The sequence below is a fragment of the Pseudophryne corroboree genome, chromosome 3, assembly GCF_028390025.1.
Source record: "Pseudophryne corroboree isolate aPseCor3 chromosome 3, aPseCor3.hap2, whole genome shotgun sequence".
Classification (NCBI taxonomy): domain Eukaryota; kingdom Metazoa; phylum Chordata; class Amphibia; order Anura; family Myobatrachidae; genus Pseudophryne; species Pseudophryne corroboree.
This window is the reverse complement of record NC_086446.1, coordinates 257,018,425-257,043,883: the sequence shown is the minus strand read 5'-3', so window position 1 is coordinate 257,043,883 and position 25,459 is coordinate 257,018,425. Positions and strand designations below refer to the sequence as shown.

The following is a 25,459-nucleotide window of genomic DNA, read 5'->3' as shown; positions in this document are numbered from 1 at the left end:
CGGTTCCAGCCGGTCCAGCAATACTCCAGGCTCCGCCTGGTCAGTTCGTTCCGGTTCCAGCCGGTCCAGTGTTACTCCAGGACCAGCCTGGTCAGTCTCCTTTGGTTCCAGCCAATTCAAGCATCCCCGGATCCAATCCAGTCCTACTCGTCCAGTCAAAGATTTCTCCAGTTTCAGCCTCTAAGCTTTCGTCTGATGGTTTACCACCTATTTACTTCGATGGAGATTTACTGCAATATGCCGCTTTGGTTGAACAATTTCTGTCTCGGATGGAGTCTGATCCTTCAGGTGCAGTAACTCCTTCCAACGTTACTCGATATCTGTTCCTGGCATTCAGAGGAAGAGCTTTGGAGTGGGCCAACATGCTTTTTGAGAGTAATGATCCTGTGTTCCATGACTTACAGAATTTTAGTAATGCTGTGGTTAAAGAATTTGGTCCTAAACCTATGGAATCTGACTCGGTAAAGAAATCAGGCTCTAAAGGGAATGCAGAAGGAAGTTTGTGCTGTCCTCCCAGGGATAATCTAAGAATCTCCTTCAGTAAGAATCCGACCATTAAAATTGCTCATGTTGGAGTCTCTCCTAGCCCAGAGAATTTAAATCTCCAGTGCACCTCATTTTCATCTGCAAACTGTGTATCTATGGGAGATTCATATCTTCCATTAGACTTGGACTCAGACTCTGAATTTGATCCAGTCCATGATGCTACTCCTTTCTTGGGAGCCCCCATGTTTTCTAAGGAAGGTTTTTCTTTACAGGAGATCCCGCGGTCCTTGGTCAAAACCAAACGTTCCCATAAGAAGAAGAGGCATCAACAAAGGTCCTAAATTCTTCTGTATGAATTTCTCAAGTTCCCCTAAGATTGGATGGGTGTCCGGAGTCCACCCTCGAAGAGGGGGATACTGTCACAATCCTGACTGTAATTCTCATATTTGGTGACTTACCCCTGCTTTCTGTCCTGGATCCTGTGTCTTTTCACTCACGGAGTTAAACAGCTTGTCAGCACTGAGTTTCCTGAGTTCTCTGCCTGAGAGGTAATCAGCTCCACCTGTGGTGATCTCCTGTGTGAGGCTGAATTCAGTAATCTAAAAGCAAGCATCCTGTGTTTTGCAGAAGTCCAGGCTTCAGTGTTCTCTTGGCCTGCTAGGCCTCATTCTACATCACAGCCTTGGCTAGAGTAGTCACATGACAGTGACATCACCTAATCCTGCCCACCAATCATCAAGGACCAGGAAGTATAAATCAGGAGGCTGAGTTGGAATCTGAGCCATTTCCTCGTGTCACATACAGCCTTGTGAGAGTCTTTATGCTGAGCTCCCTTAAGGTAACCATTGTACCTAAGTTCCTGTGGAAACTCTGTTCCCTTGTTCCTGTATGGTTACTTGTGTGTTGCCATTTGATTTCACCATTTCCCTGAGTCTCAATGTAAAGGCACAGCTGCAATGTTTCGTCTTAAAGGCACAGTACTGAATTCCATGTTCTCCACTGAAAACCACAGCTGTCGTGTTTCAGTTTTACTACTGTTGTAGTTGGGATCTCCAGAGCTCAGTACCTCCGTGCCTCAGGACCTCCGTGCCTCCGTGCCTCAGTACCTCCGTGCTTCCAGCACCTCCGTGACTCAGCATCTCCGTGCCTCAGCACCTCAGTACCTCCGTGCCTCAGGACCTCCGTGCCTCCGTGCCTCAGTACCTCCGTGCTTCCAGCACCTCCGTGCCTCCGTGCTTCCAGCACCTCCGTGACTCAGCATCTCCGTGCCTCAGCACCTCAGTACCTCCGTGCCTCAGGACCTCCGTGCCTCCGTGCCTCAGTACCTCCGTGCTTCCAGCACCTCCGTGCCTCCGTGCTTCCAGCACCTCCGTGACTCAGCATCTCCGTGCCTCAGCACCTCCGTGCCTCAGTACCTCCGTGCTTCCAGCACCTCCGTGCCTCCGTGCTTCCAGCATCTCCGTGCCTCAGCATCTCCGTGCCTCAGCACCTCCGTGCCTCCGTGCCTCAGTACCTCCGTGCTTCCAGCACCTCCGTGCCTCCGTGCCTCAGCACCCCAGTGTCTCTACGCACTCCAGTGTCTCTACGCACCCCAGTGTCTCTACGCACCTCAGTGTCTCTACGCACCTCAGTGCCTCTACGCACCTCAGTGCCTCTACGCACCTCAGTGCCTCTACGCACCTCAGTGTCTCCAAGTACCTCAGTGTCTCCAAGTACCTCAGTGTCTCCAAGCACCTCAGTGTCTCCAAGCACCTCAGTGTCTCCAAGCACCTCAGTGTCCCCAAGCACCCCGTGCCCTTTAGCACAGTTGTACCTGTTATTCTTCACTGATTCATCAGCGCCTTTCCAGTTCTGTCTTTCAGGAGACCTTCAGCGCCCACACGTGCTTCCTGTCTGCCGACCTCATCCTGCATGAGGAGAACTTGGATTCGGCCATCTCTGCCGCGGTTCCTCTTCCCAGTCACCGGAAGAGACCCCGAGTCCACAACACTTCCAAAACCAGGTCAGTGGTGGTATTCGTGTAGTCCTCCAGTCGCCCGCGCAGACTTCGCTAGCACCGGGTTCACAAAAACCTTAGTCATGACACTAATAACTGCTTTGCATTCCACATATTGACCTTTCTCCTTATTCAGAACTGCCAATTATTTAAACCTAATTCTGTGACCAGTCTGCATATGAATCATGGTCATCTCTTTCATATTGATTAGTGATACTAATGTCATTGGGCTTATTCAGCAATGCAATCACAATTTGAAATGTTCTTTTTAAAGCACATCTCTGCAACCTATTCTGAGTCAATGGCATCTGCAAATTTCGAGCTGAGCCTCCCTTTTCTCTGCCGTACCTATAGCTAAAATGAGACTGGATGGAGACTGGAGGCATAGCTTCACTAACAATATCGAAAATGCTAAAAATTGCAGCACACAATGGAAATGTATTGAAGTTAATGGCCATACTCTGCAGTTAATAAGTACCCAAGTGGCTTGGAGCATCTGAATTGTTCCACGGAGTAGATGTACATATATATATTTTTTCTTTTCGATAGTTATTAATATATCTGCAGGTTTCCCCTTCCCCAGTTGTGCATGAATCATTGTTATTTCTGAAAAACAAGGGTTCTTGCTATGTGCCTTTTTAATCACTTCTACTGTTCTTATGTATTTGAATAAATAGGTGTTTCTCACACTTGTGACCAATCGGACGCAGTCATCATTAGTAGCTTTGCATCATCGCAATCAACTTTATACTTATGCCAGGGTCAGAGGTGATGCAAATGAGACCTTAAAATGGGCAGTCCCACCCACTGCGATGCCAGTCTAGTTCTCAATCCCCCAGTTGCAACCAGTCTCTGTCACATTTGAGACTGAAAAAGGATATGTATTATGAAAAGCCTTGCATGTACTGTTGAACAAATTGCAGCTTCAGACAAAATAAACCTCAAATTGTGTTTCATTTCGACTCTGAATAAGGCTCATTACATGTGAGGCATTTTGATGTTTAAGTGATTAACATTTTAAGATTAAATTGTTATTGGATGTCAAACTAAGCAACAAAGTTTGATATTTTATGGTTGGCTCAGTGGTCTAGGCTAAGGGTATGATTCTCATTTACGGTGTGAGGTTACAGCTTTAAACCCTGGGCGAGCCCTTCATTTCATATTTGTACTTTGTTACCTAAACACTGAATTATACTGTATTTTGTCAGCGTTTTTAGACACCAGGTTATATCTACTCTACATCTAGTTGTAGAAGCTATTAATATATTTTCAGGAATTTTTAGATTTTGTTACTTGTACTACTACTCCTTATAGTTATTATAAATGTATTAATAATATTTATACTTACAGTTTTATGCAAGCAGTTAGAAACTATTAACCAGTATCGGAAATCTTTCAAGGCTAAATATCATAAGAATTCTGCGAGAGAAGACCAGTTCTTGAAAGACCTAAAGGTACAGTAAATTCTGATTGTATAATGGTAATTTTACAGTATTGTATATGCAAAAACCACCTGCAGGGCAGCAATATAGCAGTCAATTTATCTTTTTAAAAACTAAATAGTCCAGACACCCGGTTTAAGGCAATCACTAAATTACCCTTTAGACCATGCACACTGCAGCTGCCCTACTGAATAGAGAGGTGCCAGTTCTCTATACAAGAAGCAAACAATATTAAACAGTACAGTAGGCGCTGCTGACTTGCATACCAAAAAAACCACAATGAGACATGCTTACAAATATAAACAAATGATTTCAGAAAATTTACAATATATATATATATATATATATATATATAAATAAGTGATCATGCTGTTAGTGCAGATGCATAACTATGCAATCACATGAATAGTAACAGTATTATTTGTATAATAAAAGGCAAATAAAACAGATAAAAACTATCTAAATATCTGGACTTTCAAACTCTGCATGCAACTGCGCTGTTTGGTACAGATGGTACCCTCACCAATGGAAGTATTCATTGGTAATACACGGTATATTGGGGGTGATTCCGAGTTGATCGCTCGCTATCTGCTTATAGCAGCAGTACAAACGCTAAGCCGCCGCCCTCTGGGAGTGTATCTTAGCTTAGCAGAAGTGCGACCGAAAGTATCGCAGAACAGCGGCAAAATATTTTCATGCATTTTCTGAGTAGCTGCAGACCGACTCCTACCTTGCGATCACTTCAGACTATTTAGTTCCTGCTTTGACGTCACAAACACGCCCTGCGTTCGGCCAGCCACTCCCCCGTTTCCCCAGGCACGCCTGCATTTTTATCTGACACGCCTGCGTTTTTTAGCACACTCCCAGAAACGGTCAGTTACCTCCCAGAAACGCCCCATTCGTGTCAATCACTCACCGATCAACAGAGCGACTGAAAAGAGTCGCTCAACCTTGTGTGAAACTGCATAGTTTTTTGTGAAAGTACGTTGCGCGTGCACACTGCGGCCCATACGCATTCGCAGAAATGCTGATTTTTAGCCTGATCACTGCGCTGCGAACAACGTCAGCTAACGATCAACTCGGAATGACCCCTATTGCCAAACTACATAGAGTAAGGTTTTATTTAACAGTCACTGATGACTTATGTCCCAGCACAACTGGTCAACTTACAAGCTTTGATAAGCACAATCCCCGGTGGGCTGTGCAACGTACCAGCTGAGCAGGACACTATTACCCTTCTTCGTTACCTGACGGTTGTGAGTATATGGGCAACTTACATTGCCAGGGAGGATTGTGCTTATCAAAGCTTGTAATTTCACTGGTTGTGATGGGACATAAGTCATCAGTGGCTGTTAAATAAAACCTTACTCTATGCAGTTTGACGATATACCATTTATTACCAACCAGGGCCAGCAACAGAAATTGTGAGGCCCGATACACTGATATCTCTGCAGGCCCTCCTACGCCCCTTGACCTCAGACCCACACATCCCTCCCTGCAAACCTAACCCTCCCCCCACAGCCTAAACCTAACTCTCCCCCACAGCCTAATCTTAACCCTCCCCTGCACACTTACGTTCAGGATTCTGACAGCTGGGATGCCAGCGATGGCATTCTGACAGATGTCTGAAATCCAGCGCCGGTATTCTGACTGCTGGGATCCCAAACGCCGGGATCACAACTACATTCTGTGAGACACAGTCCATATTTATACAGCTCCTTTTAGAAGCCAAAATGGTAAATAAATACAACCAAGGTGCTTGAAAGCTGCCACCATAAAAAAAGGGGGTAGTCAGACCCGCAATAAATAATATATAAAAACAAGGAGATGGTAGCGCTGATAAATGATTTCTTGACTGGATAGAATAATATTAAAAGAATTATACAGGTATGTTTAATATTCAAAAAACATTGTAAAAACATCAATGGCATTAATGAATAAAATAAATCCCACATAACACACCCTGGATAAACAGTCTTATGTGAACAGCATTAGTAGAGGAGTGTCCATTCCTATGATTGCCACAGGCAACTCTACTTGTGCTATTGATACAGGAATACATTTCTATGAACTGCTAAACCTCCTTTCTAATAAGTGGCAATCATAGGAATGGACACTCTTCTACTAATGCTGTCCGAAAATTGCAGAAGACACTGCTTATCCAGGGTGTGTTATGTGGGAGCGCACACTTACCAATATACACAGCCACCCGCCACAATTCAGACCAGGCTCAGAGTACCCACAAGATGACAGACTGCCTGAGGCTGTTTTATTCCATAGTCTGTCCACGCGCCGCGCCGGCCTTTAGGTCTCTATAGCCGCACTACAAACCCACTCCTGCTCAGCCGCTCCTCATAGAGCAGAGATGCCAGACACACAGGATGGGCCGGAGGTGAGAAAGGAAGGATGCAGCGGCATTGTGCGTAGCCAAGCGGGACGTCATTACACATCAAGTGTTCCGTACAGCTGACCTGGGAGGCTGGAGCAGTGGGGGGTTACCACAGGGGGGCTGCAGCCTTTACGAGCAATGCTGAACTATTGACAATTACATGTATCCATCCATGATGCAGCCGCCGCACTGCCACAGCAGGACCTTGGGGACCCTCACAACGTCGGGCCTGGGATGGGTGCCCCCTTTGACCCCCCCCCCTGTTGCCGGGCCTGTTACCAATAAATATCCCTATTATTGAGAGTACCATCTGATTATACAGAAAAATGAAATAGTGTGATACCCTCCTATGTTTTAGTGTATGTTTCGCAGGGACGTGCGGTGAGCTAAATGGCTAAGGAGGCACTGGCTAACCCCAGAGCCAGATTTACATGCAATATATGAGCCAAAGGGTACATCTGGGCATTATACAAAGGTGTAGCAGTATAAACTCCTGGAAATCTGGTGAGTTGTGATTAGAGATGTGTGGAAAGGATACACAGGTGAGGCACTGCCTCACCTGCCATAGACTTTCTACTCCAGAGTTTGGGCTATAAAAATTATTAGAATAATGCAAAGAAGATATTTCAAACAAATTATCAGTATTTTTCATATATTTTATTCAGTCAAAACTCTGGTTTAAACGTAATTATGACAGGAAATGATCTGCCTCACCTGCCTCACTCGCACACAAATCATCATAATCTGGGTGCACAAAGCCAAAAGATAAACTCATGCAAAGAGTAACAATTGGTATGGTCATTTTAAACATTTTTAAAATGTTTAATAAAGGGCTCAACTTTTTGGTGCTCAAATTAGGAACTTTATCAAAATAACCATTTGAAAATGCGAACATGTTATTCAACTCCCACAACAAAAAATGTTAAATTAGCATAAAGAACCTCATTTTTATGTCACACTCAACATATTTACACACTAACCTGTTTATGCTAGTCCTCTGCTTCAATATCCATACCTGATCATGAAATGGTGAGGGACAATACACCTTCCACTGCGCTTGATCATCACAAGCACACGAACAGAGGATTTAGGGGGTAATTCAGACCTGATCATAGATCGAAAAAACGCACATCTACGATCATTTTCTCTGACATGCGAGGGCACGCCCAGCACAGGGCAAGTCCACCACGCATACTGGGTCCTACCACCGCCTGCAGACATGCAAAAGCATCACACGGCGGCAATGCTTTCGCATGGTTCGGGTAGCCCTCTGCTTCCGCAACCCACCCCAGCAGTGGTCCAGACATGCCACGCCTTTTAAACGGAACATCGATGTCCACAAAATGCAGCATCGATCCCCCATTCCCGCCCCCCTCCCGGTCATAAACTGCGTTCTGAAGAGAACACAGTTTAGGACCTTGCACATGCACCTACTGGCAAAAATTGCTTCATAGTGATTTTTCACACCTAGTCAGGCACTGCGAATTTGTTCGCAACTGGTGAGGCCCTAGCATCATAGGATAGCCGCTCAATCTGAGATAGCATAGGGTTGCTTAGAGGTCCAATGGTATGACTGATGTGCGCCCGATGTTTCCACTTATGCGAGTGGTGGATGTGAGACCCCAGCAGTGGACAGCTCAGGTTGTGCAGTCACTGGTTACATGTATGTTAATAATGTCACTGGTTACATGTTCTTCTAGTCACTACTACAGTACTTTATCTACTGCCGATGCATGTGTAATAATTTCTAAAGAATTAATGCAATGAATGCTCGGACTCAAGTTAAATGCACCTGAAAAACTATTTTCCTTTTCCTAAATACTTTGAAATTCTAATTTATGTCCTATTTTCCTTAGGATATTGTTGAGCAGTATGGAACACTGCATGCCGATTTGGCAAAGAAAACCAATGAAATGAAGAGACTCTACTCTGAAGTTTTGGTAAATAAGTAATGTCATGAAATTCAATCTTTGACTACAGTATGTACTGTTCTATAAATGACTCCATATGCGACACTATTCTGGAAAATTAAACTGAATCAGAGTGACAGGTATAGTGCTATTTCTCGACTCAACACATATACGCTATCAAAGCCAAATTCCCACTATTTTCTGTCCGGCTGTATACTACAGCACATGCATCCACTGATTTGCAACACTGCTTAGTAAACATGGGTTTTAATAAGTGACTTGCAGTCGGAGTAGGTAGGGAGGGGGGGTGAGGGCAGAGGCTCTCCTGGCATACTCTAGAACTTGGAGTATAAAATTATTAGAATAATACGAAGAAGATATTTATAACTTAGAAATATAATCTTTGTTTTATTCTATACAATACAATCATTTTAGTATTATTAAAATAATTTTTATAGTCAATACTCACCACCAAACCATGTATGTGCATGTAAATCTGGCTCTGATATTAGCCAGTGCCTCATCACAGCTCACTAATTTTAATCAGGGCCGCTGCCCTGGTAATGCAGGGGGTGTGGCCTAATCCTGTAGCTGTGACCATTCCATCTTTTAAAAATAACCAATAAATTGCTGTTTAAGCACCATGTGCCCCTCACGGCAATGGCTCTCCCCCTGCAGATAGAGGAGACCAAAGATAATGCGATCGCCTCTGCCTGTCAATCAGGCAGAGGTGCTCGCGGGGCGGGAAGGGGGGGTGGGGTGGCGGCAATGCTCAGTTTCCAGGGAGGAGATAGAGCGGTGTGGAACCAGATGAACGGAGGACGGTGCGGCACGGATGGGGGGGTGTCAGGGGCATGATCGCGGTGGCTGCATGACGTCACATGCAGCTGCCGCGATCGGGAAGATGGTGGCTTCCTCTATTACTGCTAACAAGCAGAGATTGCGATGCGATCAGAATTTCTGCTTGTTGAAGGGGGTGGAGGTGGGGGGGGGGGAGACGGCTGGCAGCATGCTGGGCGGCCTTGCCCTGCGATGGACGGCCCCCAGCATGCAATCCAAAGGATAGCAAATAAGCAGAATTTGCTATCCTTATTGAATTAGGCCCATTACATACAGTATGACTAATGTGACGAGATGCATTACTATCTTTCCTGTGATTGATTTATGTGGAATACTGTCAGCAATACATTTATACATTTATAACATGTACTGTAAATTTGTAAATTTAGTAAGATGTTACCTTAATTAGCGTTGTTCAATGGACAGTTAGAGGCACAGTATAGTATGTGGTAGTAGGCTGCGATAACATGCTAGTGCTAGTATCAGCCCTTCCCCTGGTGTAGATACCTGCATCTGCATGTGCAAGCACTGAGACACCCATTTTCTCTGCAAGATGTAACACCACCAGTGGTGCACCATTGCGCACACCGTCTTGCACCCTCCCTATGACAGATGCAGTTTCTCTGCCTGACTTTGGCCTCTGTGCCAGCCACTGAGTATCTGGGAACGCAGCCAATTTCACTGACTCGTCCGCCACATTTCTTTGTATTCCCTTCAGGTCACCACCCAGAAACTCCCATATCGTTACTGCTCTATTTCTGATACTGTCTATCCTGTATGCAACAGCCCCTTTGTGTGTATGCTCTGTATAACACATGCACCGTAGGAGTTTTCTGAATGTTTTTCACATGAAAAGTTACAAATAATGAATCTATTAATTATGTGAACATGGGCATTGTGTGCCATTTGCGTGTGCCGCTAAATCAGGCCCAATAAGCCTGACTCAGAGGTTGACATAGATGCGGCCATGACTGCAACCTTTGGCAGTCGCCCATCTGTAACTTTATGCAAATGCTGCTACAAGCCCTTCCCTGGTATACATCCATGTGCATAAAGACTCTGTAATACTACCTGTTGCATCTGTAGATGCCACCATCGCTCGCACCATCAAAACTAATACCAGCCCTATGACAGGTACAGATCTTCTATCTGAGTATGGACTCCAGTGTGCAAGATTGAGAGCTAGATGCATCATCACTTGTAAAGTGATAAAATGGAGAGTGAAAAAAAGTGCCAGCCAATCAGATCCTAACTGCCATGTCACAGGCTGTGTTTGAAAAATTGCAGTTAAGAGCTGATTGGCTGGTACTTTTTCACTCTCCATTTTATCACTTTACAAGTGATGATGCATCTAGCCCTGAGTATTTATATATACCAACATTTCAGTGACACTCCCATAACATATAACACACACATAAGATGGACCATCTCTTTCCCAGTACATTTCTGATACCGTGCCTCACAATAAAAACAACACCTCTGTGCATGCACACTGAGTTGTTAGGGATTTTCGCACACACACAGTAGTAAAAAAAAATCACTGAGTGAACAAACATGGCATCTCTGCAATTATGACTGAAATAGGACTGAATCAGTTTACACTTTAAGTATTTCAAAATTAAGTGTATATAACATAACAACATACAGTACATTATACGCAACATTTATTGTAAAAACATTGAAAGATGGCTGGATAGACTAGTGAGTATGCAGAAAATAATAAGGTTGGATTATTATACTGTAAATGGACAATATTAAATAGAAGAAAACAAACGATAAAAAAAGGGAGATTAAAATTATACACATTGAAGGATAAGTTCATCTGGTACTCTTTTACACTCCTCTTCCCTTCCCCTTTGTTCGGTACTATCAGCAGTGTCAATACACAATTAACAGTTACACTTCTCTGAGTGAAGTGATCTATCAAGACTGGGCTTGCAACAAAGTTAGGAAAGTTCACACTATCTACATGTGCACCACCAATATAGTATTAGCCTACAGTATTTCTCCATTCGTATGAAGACATTTAATAGCTACAGTGCATTATATAGGACTGCTGGTACATACTGGGAATATAGAAACTGGAACTGTTCATATTAGTGAGGGTATATAGTAATCCTTATTATGTATATTGTACTGAAGTAAGTCAGATAGGGATGGGGTCAGTTGAGTTCCCAACAGAATACTGACTAATCCCGACAGTAAGTACTAGGGTTAGGGTTAGGCACTAGGGGAAGGCTTAGGGTTAAGCTGTGGGGGTGAGGGAGATTAGGGTTAAGCTGCGGGTGAGGGGGTTAGGGTTAGGCTGTGGGACGGATGGGTTAGGGGTAAGGTTAAAATATTTACCTTGATCCTAAGGTATTCTGACCATCGGGATGCTACTATCAGCATTATGATGGTCGCTATAGTGACTGCCAAGATTTTGATACTGTACCAACCTGTCAGATAGGATTTGGGCTTTAGAGATGTGTCCTCAAACATCTATCCTCAATATGCCTTGGTATGAATGAGCCACCAGGTCTCGTGCAAAATATGTACCACTGTAATATCAGGGGTTATGCCAAGCTAACCCCTGTATTATGTATAAAATTATAAACAATTTTTCTCTAACGTCCTAGTGGATGCTGGGGACTCCGTAAGGACCATGGGGAATAGACGGGCTCCGCAGGAGACAGGGCACTTTAAGAAAGAATTTGGATACTGGTGTGCTCTGGCTCCCCCCTCTATGTCCCTCCTCCAGACCTCAGTTTGAATCTGTGCCCGGACGAGCTGGGTGCTACTTATTGAGCTCTCCTGAGCTTGCTATAAGAAAGTATTTTGTTAGGTTTTTTATTTTCAGGGAGCTCTGCTGGCAACAGACTCCCTGCATCGTGGGACTGAGGGGAAAGAAGCAGCCCTACTCTCTGAAGTTAGGTCCTGCTTCTTAGGCTACTGGACACCATTAGCTCCAGAGGGATCGTACACAGGATCTCACCCTTTGTCGTCCGATCCCGGAGCCGCGCCGCCGTCCCCCTCGCAGAGCCGGAAGACAGAAGCCGGGTGAAAGAAGCAAGAAGACTTCGAAATTGGCGGCAGAAGACTCCAGTCTTCATATGAGGTAGCGCACAGCACTGCAGCTGTGCGCCATTGCTCCCACACTGCACCCACATACTCCGGTCACTGTAAGGGTGCAGGGCGCAGGGCGGGGCGCCCTGGGCAGCAATTAGAGACCTCTTTGGCAAAAGTTTGCATAATATACAGTTGGGCACTGTATATATGTATGAGCCCCCGCCAAAAAATTGTACATGAAAGCGGGACAGAAGCCCGCCGTCGAGGGGGCGGGGCTTCTTCCTCAGCACTCACCAGTGCCATGTTTTTTCTCCACAGCACCGCTGAGAGGAAGCTCCCCAGTCTCTCCCCTGCACTTACATGGTAGAAGATGGTTAAAAGAGAGGGGGGGTACATAATTAGGTGCAAAATTCAATATAAACAGCAGCTACTGGGTTAACATTAAGTTACTGTGTTATTCCTGGGTTAATAGCGCTGGGGTGTGTGCTGGCATACTCTCTCTCTGTCTCTCCAAAGGGCCTTATGGGGGAATTGTCTTCAGATGAGCATTCCCTGAGTGTGTGGTGTGTCGGTACGTGTGTGTCGACATGTCTGAGGTAAAAGGCTCCCCTAAGGAGGATGGAGCAAATATGTGTGTGAGAGGGTGTCTCCGTTGACAACGCCGACACCTGTTTGGATATGTGTAATTAAGTGCTAAGGTAAATTTATTGCACAAAAGATTAGAGAACAGACAGGAAATCTACCCATGTCTGTCCCTATGTCGCAGAGACCTTTAGAGTCTCTCAATGCTCACTATCCAAAATAATAGACACTGATATCGACACGGAGTTTGACTCCAGTGTCGACTACGATAATGCAAAGTTACAGCCAAAATGGCAGAAAAGTATTCAATATATGATTATTGTAATAAAAGATGATTTGTATATCACTGATGACTCATCTGTCCCTGACACAAGGGTACACATGTTTAAGGGGAAGAAAGCTGAGGTAAATTTCCCTCCTCTCATGATGAAAAAGAGCGGGAATCTCCAGACAAGAGACTGCAGTTTCCCACAAAGAATTCTCAGGCAGTATCCTTTCCCCACTAGGGCCAGGATATGATGGGAATCTTCCCCTAGGGTGTCACGTTTACCCAAAAGATAGCCCTGACGTAACAGCTATTCTTAGGGATCCTGCAGATAGCGTGCACATTCTGGTACACTACTCAGACCGGCGATTGTGTCGGCATGGGTTTATAGCGCTGTGGCAGCGTGGACAGGTACCTTATCAGCAGAGATTGAGACCCTAGTATGTATATAGATATATATATATATGTATATATAGATATATATATATATATTAAAGATGCTGTCTTAAGAGATATGTATATATAAAACAAGCCCAAAGAGACATGAGTATACTGGGTCCTAGAGTCAAAGCTATGTCGATTTCTGCTTGACGTGTCCTGTAGAATATGCAATGGACAGATGATGCCGACTTAAGAGGCATATGGAAGGCTGAGGATTGTGTGGAGAAGGGTTCTCGGACCTGGTCTCCACAGCTATAGCTGGTAATTCTGATATTTTGCCTTATATTCCTGCACAGCCTAGGAAAGCACAACATTATCAAATGCAGCCTTTCGAATAAAGAAACAAGAAAGTCCGAGGTGCGTCCTTTCTTGCCAGAGGCGGGGGCAGAGGAAAGAAGCTGCACAACACAGCTAGTTCCCAGGAACAGAAGTCCTCCCCGGCCTCTACAAAAATCCACCGCATGTCGCTGGGGCTCCACAGGCGGAGCTAGGCCCGGTGGGGGTATGCCTTCGTAAGTTCAGCCAAAAGTGGGTTCACTCCCTGTTAGATCCCTGGGCAATAGATATTGTGTCTCAGGGATACAAGCTGGACTTTGAGAAGATGCCCCCTCACCAACGGCCCTGCCGGCTTCCCCCCACTAGAGGGAAACAGTGTTAACTGCAATTCACAAATTGTATCTTCAACAGGTGGTGGTCAAGGTTCCCCTCCTTCAACAAGGAGGGGGTTATTATTCGACCATGTTGTAGTCCCGAAACCAGACGGTTCGGTCAGACCCATATTGAATTTAAAATCACTGAACATATACCTGAAAAGGTTCAAGTTCAAGATGGAATCGCTAAGAGCGGTTATTGCAAGCCTGAAAGGGGGAGATTTTATGGTGACTCGGGACATAAAGGATGCATACCTTCATGTCCCCATTTATCCACCTCATCAGGCGTACCTCAGAATTGCGGTACGGGATTGTCATTACCAATTTCAGACGTTGCCGTTTGGTCTCTCCACGGCCTTGAGAATATTCACCAAGGTAATGGCAGAAATGATGATGCTCCTGCGGAAGCAAGGTGTCACTATTATCACGTACTTGGACGATCTCCTCATAAAAGCGAGATCAAGAGAGCAGTTGCTGAACAGCGTATCACTTTCTCTGGAAGTGTAACGACAACACGGCTGGATTCTATATATTCCAAAGTCGCAGTTGGTTCCTACAGCTCATCTGCCTCTCCTAGGCATGATCCTAGACACAGACCAGAAAAGGGTTTATCTCCCGATAGAGAGAGATCAGGAGCTCGTGACACTGGTCAGGAATCTATTAAAACCAAAACAGGTGTCAGTGCATCACTGCACTCGAGTCCTGGGAAGGAGGGTGGCATCATACGAGGCCATTACCTTCGGCAGGTTCCATGCGAGGACCTTCCAATGGGACTTACTGGACAAGTGGTCCGGATCACATCTTCAGATGCATCGGTTGATCACCCTATCCCCCAGGGCCAGGGTGTCTCTCCTGTGGTGGCTGCAGAGTGCTCACCTTCTCGAAGGTCGCAGATTCGGCATTCAGGACTGGGTCCTGGTGACCACGGATGCAAGCCTCCGAGGGTGGGGAGCAGTCACACAGGGAAGAAATTTCCAAGTGCTGTGGTCAAGGCAGGAGACTTGCCTTCACATCAATATCCTGGAACTAAGGGCCATATACAACGCCCTAAGTCAAGCGGAGACCCTGCTTCGCGACCAACCGGTTCTGATTCAGTCAGACAATATCACCGCAGTGGGTCATGTAAACCGCCAAGGCGGCACAAGTAGCAGGGTAGCGATGGTAGAAGCCACCAGAATTCTTCGCTGGGCAGAGAATCACGTAAGCGCACTGTCAGCAGTGTTCATTCCGGGAGTGGACAACTGGGAAGCAGACTTCCTCAGCAGGCACGACCTCCACCCGGGAGAGTGGGGACTTCATCAAGAAGTCTTCATGCAGATTGCAAGTCGGTGGGAACTGCCACAGGTGGACATGATGGCATCCCGCCTCAACAAAAAGCTGCAGATATATTGCGCCAGGTCAAGAGACCCTCAGATGATAGCTGTGGACGCACTGGTGACACCGTGGGTGTTCCCGTCGGTCTATGTATTTCCTCCTCTTCCTCTCATACCCAAGGTGCTGAGAATCATAAGGAAAAGAGGAGTGAGAACAATACTCTTTGTTCCGGATTGGCCAAGAAGGACTTGGTATCCAGATCTGCAAGAAATGCTCACAGAGGACCCGTGGCCTCTGCCTCTAAGACAGGACTTGTGCAACAGGGGCCCTGTCTGTTCCAAGACTTACCGCGGCTGCGTTTGACGGCATGGCGGTTGAACGCCGGATCCTAGCAGAAAAAGGCATTCCGGATGAGGTCATTCCTACGCTGATAGAGGCTAGGAAGGATGTGACGGCTCAACATTATCACCGTATATGGCAAAAATATGTTGCTTGGTGTGAGGCCAGGAATGCCCCTACGGAGGAATTCCAGCTGGGCCGTTTCCTTCACTTCCTACAGTCGGGAGTGACTTTGGGCTTGAAATTGGGTTCCATTAAGGTCCAGATTTCGGTACTATCCATTTTCTCTCAAAAAGAACTGGCTTCTCTTCCTGAAGTTCAGACGTTGTAAAGGGAGTGCTGCATACTCAGCCCCCTTTTGTGCCTCCAGTGGCGCATTGGGATCTTAACGTGGTGTTGAGTTTCCTGAAGTCACACTGGTTTGAGCCACTCAAAACCGTGGAGTTAAAATTTCTCACGTGGAAGGTGGTCATGCTATTAGCCTTGGCTTCAGCTAGGCGTGTGTCAGAATTAGCGGCTTTGTCACATAAAAGCCCCTATCTGGTTTTCCATATGGACAGGGCAGAATTGCGGACTAGTCCACAATTTCTGCCAAAAGTGGTGTCATCTTTTCATATGAACCAACCTATTGTGGTGCCTGTGGCTACTCGTGACTTGGAGGATTCCGAGTTGCTGGATGTGGTCAGGGCTTTGAAGGTTTATGTAGCCAGAACGGCTAGAGTCAGGAAAACTGAGTCGCTGTTTATCCTGTATGCATCCAACAAGCTGGGTGCTCCTGCTTCAAAGCAAACTATTGCTCGCTGGATCTGTAACACGATTCAGCAGGCTCATTCTGTGGCTGGATAGCTGTTTCCAAAATCAGTAAAAGCCCACTCCACAAGGAAGGTGGGCTCTTCTTGGGCGGCTGCCCGAGGGGTCTCGGCATTACAGCTTTGCCGAGCAGCTACTTGGTCAGGTTCAAACACTTTTGCAAAGTTTTACAAGTTTGATACCCTGGCTGAGGAGGACCTTGTGTTTGCTCATTCAGTGCTGCAGAGTCATCCGCAATCTCCCGCCCGTTTGGGAGCTTTGGTATAATCCCCATGGTCCTTACGGAGTCCCCAGCATCCACTAGGATGTTAGAGAAAATAAGATTTTACTTATCGGTAAATCTATTTCTCGTAGTCCGTAGTGGAAGCTGGGCGCCCGTCCCAAGTGCGGGCTTCTTCTGCAATACTTGTATATAGTTATTGTTATGTTGTGGTTGCATCAGGGTTGATCTGATGCTCCGTTGTTGTTCATACTGTTAACTGGGTAAGTTTATCACAAGTTATACGGTGTGATTGGTGTGACTGGTATGAGTCTTGCCCTGGATTCCAAAATCCTTTCCTTGTACTGTCAGCTCTTCCGGGCACAGTTTCTCTAACTGAGGTCTGGAGGAGGGACATAGAGGGAGGAGCCAGAGCACACCAGTATCCAAATTCTTTCTTAAAGTGCCCTGTCTCCTGCGGAGCCCATCTATTCCCCATTGTCCTTACGGAGTCCCCAGCATCCACTACGGACTATGAGAAATAGATTTACCGGTAAGTAAAATCTTATTATTATCATATCATATATAAAACAATTAAAAAAAGGAATATATCCCTAATACCACTAAATGGCAATGTAAATTCATTTGTCTTATCTGGATAGACTGATTGGTCACATAGGAAAGTGGAAAATTGTACAATGTCAAATCCTTAGGGCTAGTACAGTCTCCCAAGATGCATGCACTGTATTTCGTAAATAATTACTGGATTCACAAATTGATGGGCATCAGCATTAGGACAAGTCGATTTAAAGCTGCAGGTGTGGACCAAACCGGTTGAATGTAATTTATCCAGTGATGGGAGAAAGCTGGATTGTACTTGTGCCAGTGAAACGCGTTGAGCTCATCCTACATCTATCTGGACTCCACTTTCTAAATAGACCTACAGGACTCCTGTCATCCCCTGGCAAAAATTGGACTCTTTCTCCCATCACTTGATAAATTACATTCAACCGGTTTGGCTCACACCTGCAGCTTTAAATGGACATGTCCTAATGCTGATGCCCATCAATTTGTGGATCCGGTAATTATTTACAAAATACAGTGCATGCATCTTGGGAGACTGTCCTAGCCCTAAGGATTTGACATTGGTCACATAGGAAAGTGAAAAATTGTACAATGTCAAATCCTTAGGGCTAGTAGAGTCTCCCAAGATGCATGCACTGTATTTTGTAAATAATTACCGGATCCACAAAGTGATGGGCATCAGCATTAGGACAAGTCCATTTAAAGCTGCAGGTGTGGGCCAAACCGGTTAAATGTAATTTATCCAGTGATGGGAGGAAGCTGGATTGTACTTGTGCCAGTGAAACGCGTTGAGCTCATCCTACATCTATCTGGACTCCAGTTTCTAAATAGACCTACAGGACTCCTGTCATCCCCTGGCAAAAATTGGACTCTTTCTCCCATCACTTGATAAATTACATTCAACCGGTTTGGCCCACACCTGCAGCTTTAAATGGACTTGTCCTAATGCTGATGCCCATCAATTTGTGGATCCGGTAATTATTTACAAAATACAGTGCATGCATCTTGGGAGACTGTCCTAGCCCTAAGGATTTGACATTGGTCACATAGGAAAGTGGAAAATTGTACAATCAGTCTATCCAGATAAGACAAATGAATTTACATTGCCATTTAGTGGTATTAGGGATATATTCCTTTTTTTAAATGTTTTATATATGATATGATAATAAATTGTTTATAATTTTATACATGAAGCCAACCATCTTTGTATTAATTTGTTAGCCAGCGCGGGTATACATTTCTTTATACTCTAGTCTATATTTGAGGATTTGACCTTCCTCATACCTGCTGCTGTTGGTTGCGCACTTGCATATCTCTTTATTTTTGGTAACCCCTGTATTAGTTTCACTTTATTGTAACATTTGGCATTTATGCCCCATGTGATTATTCCTTTCAAATTACTTAGATTAGAGGAGAGGTTACATTAATATCTGTTTTTATAGATGGTGGAGCGTTGCAGAATTTTTTTTTTTAATCAATACTATATTAGGTGCTCAAATTAATTTTAGAAACTACAAATTCTGCTTGGTAGTATATTGAGAAATGATTCTAAACGCCATCACAATTTGAACGCAGTATAAACCTTAATACCATCTTGTTTTATTTATGCCCTACAGCAAATGTTTGGAGAAGCAGAGGACCAAGATTCTCAGGAGCTTTTTGGGTCTATTTCTACATTCATAAAGGAGTTTCAGAATGCCTACATGGACATAAGACCTTCTCAGTGATGACTTTTCTCAATATCGCTTCTGACAGATCCTGAACACATACAATACTTTGCTGGTCTACAACAGTTTCTCACTTCTAAGCAATTGTACAGGATTTGATGTGACATTAATACAATACTCTATAAGTTTCGTTTTCTATAAATGCTTTTATTTGTTTCACAAGGTTCTTAAAACTACTGCTTTTAACTATAAATGTCTTATAAGACACAAATGCAGATTCCAAACTTCTAATCACCCAGTCACATTCTGGTATGATGCTGGATTAGAGTTATGCCAGTCTGCATAAAATAAAATACACTTATTGTCTCTGTGCATGCACAGAAAACAGAGAGCAGGGATTGCCAAAGGAGGGATTATTCTAACACTGGCCAAGTAATGAATGTTTTTTTTTTACAGATCTGATAAAAGCATAGATAAAGCTTTTGACCTTACCCTTACTTTTAATAGAGCATTCTCAATTTGTTCTCAAATTCAGGATGCAGTTAGCATCCCAGCAACTGGGATGCCAGCAGTAGATATCCCGGCACCAAAATCCTGATCTGCGGCAAGAGCATCGACACCGGAATACTGACATCGCTGTCAATGGCGATTCTGGAATGCGGACTGCCGGCATCCTGATCATAAGTATGCGAGGGCAGGTTAAGGTTAGGCTGCTGGGTGGGGGAGGTAAAGTTTAGGCACTAGGGGGGGGGGGGTGGGTTTGGGTTAGGCTGCGAGGGGGGGGGGGTTAGGATTAGGATGTGGGGAGGGAGAGTTAGGCTGTGGGAAGGGAGGGTTAAGGTTAGGCACTAAGGAGGGGGTTATGCTTAGGCTACAGGAGGGTTACGTTGCACGAAGGGAGGGTTAGGTTGAGGCACTAAGGGTTAGGCTGCGGGAGGGGGCTACATGGAGAAAACTATACTTAAAGCACCCCTATTCGAATTCTCTGCATCAGGACGCTGCTTTTGGCCTGCTGACTGCCGACATCCTGACTTCTGGTCTCCAGTATGTATTCCCTCATACTCTAATGCAACATAGCCTACTTCAATAGAGAACCAATAAAACATTATCATAGTTTATGCCCGAGTGTTGATGCTTGTGAGTGTTCCAGGCAGGGTTGGACGGGCCCACAAGCTGGTCTCACCCCGTAGTAACTGGCTGCACATCTTAAGCATGAGCCTCTACTACTGCATTTCCCCTGGTGGGCCCTTCATACCCCAGTTTGACACTGGTTCCAGGCAACTTTGATATTGACACAATACTTATCAGGAAGCATGTATGTACAGGTTATTCACTACATTGTTTTTCAGTTATTAGCAACATAGTCAGTCCAACAAGCTTTAATAATGTATGTTGAATGCATAATACTAATGTTTGAGTGTACACAACCCTAAATGGATACAATAGTTAAATGTATATTTCTTATATCAAGGCTGTAGCAGAGACAAAAGTTAATGTAAACAGTCTAAGCAAGGGTATTTTAATTGTACATTAATGTATATTATAAATGAATAGTTCCTCAAACCTTGGCACAATTACTGTTGATTATGTACAAGGCAATGTACAAAATACAGTAGCTGTAAGTTGATGGCAGCTCTTCTTGAAAGAAACATGGCTGGTATTACATTGATCTGAAACCAATGTTTAGGACAAAATAGAGAGCTAATAACATAGTAGATAAATTAGAAAATGTCATATGTAAATAAAATGGATAACCAGTGTAAACCAGGTACTGGAAATAAGGACTCAGTAGGCAGCTGTCCGGTGAAAAGTGTCTTTTTACTGGTGTTAGACACTGAAGTACAGCATACTCACGCTTAGGCCTGAAATCACAGGTTCAAACAGCAAATAAGCAAACATAAAGGTCCGAGCATTCCTCATGCTTATCAGTCAATCCTGCTCCAGTGGCCTGCAGCCACAAACTGCCATACTCGCCTGGCACGGCCAATGTCATCAGTCCCTGGCACTACAGGGACTCCGGCCTACTAACTGGCCTCTAGCAGGCATCAGTGCACAGAACTCTGGGTGAATGGGAGTTTTAAACTCTTCCTGTTGTCTGGTGCCGAGTACCTGCTGGATCTGGGCAATCCACAAAACCCAGATTTCCAAATCTCCACTGCACCTGCAGAATGTGCCCATCTTGCTTTCCTCTCCCTTGGAGGAAGCTGATCCCACAGAAATATGGGCAATTGTGGTGAGACACAAGCCCTCTCACCCCACCAGCTTCTGTGAAACTATGGTTAAATGTAGCACACAATGGACACCTCCAATGAGTATAAATCCAGATTGTTGAGTATAAAAGAAGATTAAGAAAGGGTCCAGAAAACACATCATTTTAATGAGGTATTATTAAAAATCTTTATTTAACATATGGCTGTAAAACAGGTCCAGACCAAATAACTACAATCTACAGAGCAATGGATTAGATATATGTTGTATATGGATTACATAATTGCTATCCACTTGTCATACAGTCAGTGTTTGTCATACAGGAAGTGTTTGTCACACAGGAAGTGTCACACAGGAAGTGCCTCTGCAGTCATTTTATTCAGCATTATTGTAGTGAGTAAAGACACACTTCTGCAGATCTCCAGAGTGCTGTGGTGATTTGCAAATGGAGCCAAAGAAACTACTCCCTACTGTATGCAACAACAATGAGAATGGAAATATAGCTGGCAATGTCTTTATATATTGTACAATAGTTTCAAATATTCATTGATTTGTACACAGTGTGTGAGCAGAAAAAGTAAGAATGTGTGGGGCTGTTGAGATTCATATTAATGTTAATATATTATATTTGAATTTGTAATCACATACAGTAAATTATGTTAATTATTATTTTTTGGTATATCTACAATATTTGATCATTTTGTTTGTGAGTTTTCTATAAAAAAAAGCTATTAACCCATTTATACCCCTAATGAGAAGGACTGCAAGGTAGTGTGTCCACTATGCTATATGGTATTAGTGTGCTTTACTCAATAAACACTGGGAGGGAAATTGGTATAAGGGATGAGAAAGGTATCATTTTCACTTGCAGCCACAGACAACAGAACAACTAGATACACCTTTGTCTCTTGAAGGTTAATTGTTATATAAACAGAACAATTCTGCTCCTTTTCTTTATAGATTTTACAGTTGTTTCTTATATTAAACCTATGTCACGTCTGAGGGTTAGGACTGGCTGGGGAAGGTGTGAGTGGCTTGAGCTGTCGGAGACGGCATGTGGAGTAAGCTGGGAGGCTTGATCTAGATCCTGCTCATGAAACTAGGAAGAATGAGGAACAGCAGAGGCTGCTGACTAGTAGCCTGTAATGTAGATGCTCTGGTAGAAGTGAGCCGAGGACGTGATCAGGTAGAGAACAACGGTAAACTTTACTGTACAGGAAATGGAATAGTGACTGGACTGGAACCGGAAAGAAGACCAGACTGGAACTGGATAGGTAAAAAGAAAAGAGTCTATGAAGCAACCAGACTGGAACTGGATACAAATGGGATGGAACCTTTCTGACACAAAGAGAAGAAGTCAATGGCCCCATCTGGAATTACTGCTGCCATTTTATCAAGATAAGTCACTGGCCCCATCTGGAATTACTGCTGCCATTTTATCCCCTGAGGTGCACTGGTATTGGTGAAGCAAGTCACATGATGAGATGCTGGAGAGACATTGGTGTTTCAGCAGTCAGCTGACTGAATGCATTTTAGTGGTGCCCAGCAGCCAGAAATAGAGGAAAAATTCATGAACATGCAGGAGGAAACCAATGAACTCTGGGGGTCAGCAGGCACAAAGGGACTGCGAGTTAATACATCCACACGATTTCTGCAGTGCAGGTCTAGCACTGCTAACGGCAGGGCTGGATTAAGGCTTGTGAGGGCCCACGGCAACTAAATTGTGGGGGCTCCCTCAAATAAAAATGCTCCCACAGAGCAATAGATAACATATGACTGGAAGAGCTGCAAGGTCCCAGCAACTGTCATTATTGTCAAAGAAAACATGGCAGCTGCTCAGAGGTATTTTAAGAGAGGAGAGGACCCACGTGCAACCTCTGTTGATGGCCCCTTACTCTTTGGCAGCAAGTAGACACTGGTATAATGCCAGTGTCTACTGCGCATGCACAGGTCTCTGAGGACATGGCGCCAACGCCTTGATCCTGGGGACATATCCAGTGTGCATACGCAAATCACTCAGAAATGGCCGTGGTGGCCATTTTTCAAGTTATTTGTGTCTGCAATGCAGGGCCGCTGCCGTGGGACTCCGGAGGGGTAGTATTTTATATGGGTGCAGGGTGTGCAGTGCACCCACCCATTATAGAAATGTAACCTTAGGTATGGGGACCAGAGTAAGAGGGGAAACCAGCAAGCATAAAACGAGATGAAACCATGCTATACTATGGGACATTCTCCCACTGTGGCACCCACCTCACTCTGCACATGTTTCTCCCCACAAGCTTCAAATCTACATTGTGACTGTTCAGGGGAGGTGACATGCCATGCTCCCTTCCACACTGATTGGCTGAATGAGTGTACAGAAATGGGAAACTTCACTTAGAGTTCCTGACTGCATCCCTTCTCTGTTCCCTCCTCCTGCTGTCACCCTACCGGACCGTATACTTTCTCCGCGCCCTCCTCCTGTTGTCTCCCTGTCAGACTGCATCCCTTCTCTGTCCCCTCCTCCTGCGGTCCCCCTGCCGAACAGTATACCTTCTCTATCCCCTTCTCCTGCTGTCACCCTACCGGACCGTATACTTTCTCCGCGCCCTCCTCCTGTTGTCTCCCTGTCAGACTGCATCCCTTCTCTGTCCCCTCCTCCTGCGGTCCCCCTGCCGAACAGTATACCTTCTCTATCCCCTTCTCCTGCTGTCACCCTACCGGACCGTATACTTTCTCCGCGCCCTCCTCCTGTTGTCTCCCTGTCAGACTGCATCCCTTCTCTGTCCCCTCCTCCTGCTGTCCCCCTGCCGAATAGTATACCTTCACCGCGCCCTCCTCCTGTTGTCTCCCTGTCAGACCGTATACCTTCTCTGTCCCCTCCTCCTGCTGTCCCCCTGCCGGACCATATACCTTCTCAGCTCCCTCCTCATATTGTCTCCCTGCCAGATGGCATCCTTTCTTTGCTACTGCCCACACTATAATGAGTTAATCTGACACATTATAGTGCCGGAGGCTACGGCCCTCCTCATTGCAGCAAACGCTAGTACCCCCACTGCCCGCAGTGCTCACCTACTGTGTCCTGTATGCACAGTTCATACAGCGCAGGGCAGCTCCCAAGTCCCCTCATTAGTGACACTGACCTGATTTGTCATGCAGCACTGATGAGGGGACTAGGAGCCACTCTACGATGTATACAGCACTGACTGTGCATACAGTACACCGATCTGTGACAGATCCCATCCTCGTCAATCGCAAGTGTGGGACCCCCTGTGTGTGGGGGCCCCAGGATAACCACCACTCCCTTAATCCAGCCCTGGCTCACTGGACTGATAAACTGCTGCAATCATGAATCTGCAGACTTCACATAGGAAAATATACCATCTGGGGATGAATGCTGAATAATACATGGGTGCTTCCTAGAGAATTAGAGGATGCATGTAATCATTGTCACCCTTTTAGCATTACATACTGCTCTTTTCAGTGCTTCTATTAAATGTAACCATTGGTGGTCACCAATTGCATAGTTGACAACCATCGATGGTCACTTGCCATATCACCATAGATCAGAGGTTCTCAAACTCGGTCCTCAGGACCCCACACGGTGCATGTTTTGCAGGTCTCCTCACAGAATCACAAGTGAAATAATTAGCTCCACCTGTGGACCTTTTAAAATGTGTCAGTGAGTAATTAATACACCTGTGCACCTGCTGGGTTACCTGCAAAACATGCACTGTGTGGGGTCCTGAGGACCGAGTTTGAGAACCTGTGCCATAGATGGTAACCATTGATGGCGACCAAACTGATGACCTTCCATAATCCAGTTCTGATTTGTAATTACATACCCCTGTTCACTCAGCAAACAAACGTGATGGGATGACACAGAAGCTGACTGTGGTGTTCCCTGATACTCCCAGGTAATCTGCCTAACTATGCTAACTCTGGAGACACATGGGTTAAGCTCAGTATACTACCAATCACATACAAGCAAACAGTCCCAGACTCTATTGGGGTATAACTGTATAACTGTCACTTATTATTTGGATATGGTGATTGGCTGGAATCTGAATAAAGCTAGCTCTCACAGATCTGGAATTGTCTTTGACCAAGTGACAGTGAAATGATTTGTTGGACAAATTGGGTTTCCTGCTTTGTGCACAGCTAAGGATTACCCTACTCAGACCTAAAGAGTCAGGTCTGAGTGGGGTAACATATGGTGCTACATTCTCTTTCCAATTCAGCTATTCTGTCTTAATTTATTCCCTGTACTGTCATCAGCAAGACTTCCCACATGCTGCAAGCAACATAG

The 25,459-nt window shown here is 44.9% G+C and overlaps 1 protein-coding gene across 2 annotated transcripts in view; it reads left to right on the top strand.

Moving 5' to 3' along the window:
• LOC135055222 (formin-I-like) overlaps positions 1–19,694 on the top strand; it is a 383,943-nt gene extending 364,249 nt beyond the window's left edge. For both annotated transcript variants that reach the window (XM_063959022.1, XM_063959023.1), the window contains exons 14-16: positions 3,833–3,936; positions 8,170–8,253; positions 18,913–19,694. In XM_063959022.1, coding sequence (XP_063815092.1) covers positions 3,833–3,936; positions 8,170–8,253; positions 18,913–19,023 — 299 coding nt within the window. In that variant the 3' untranslated portion in view covers positions 19,024–19,694. The remainder of the gene's footprint in view (positions 1–3,832; positions 3,937–8,169; positions 8,254–18,912) is intronic.
• Positions 19,695–25,459: the final 5,765 nt, after the last annotated feature.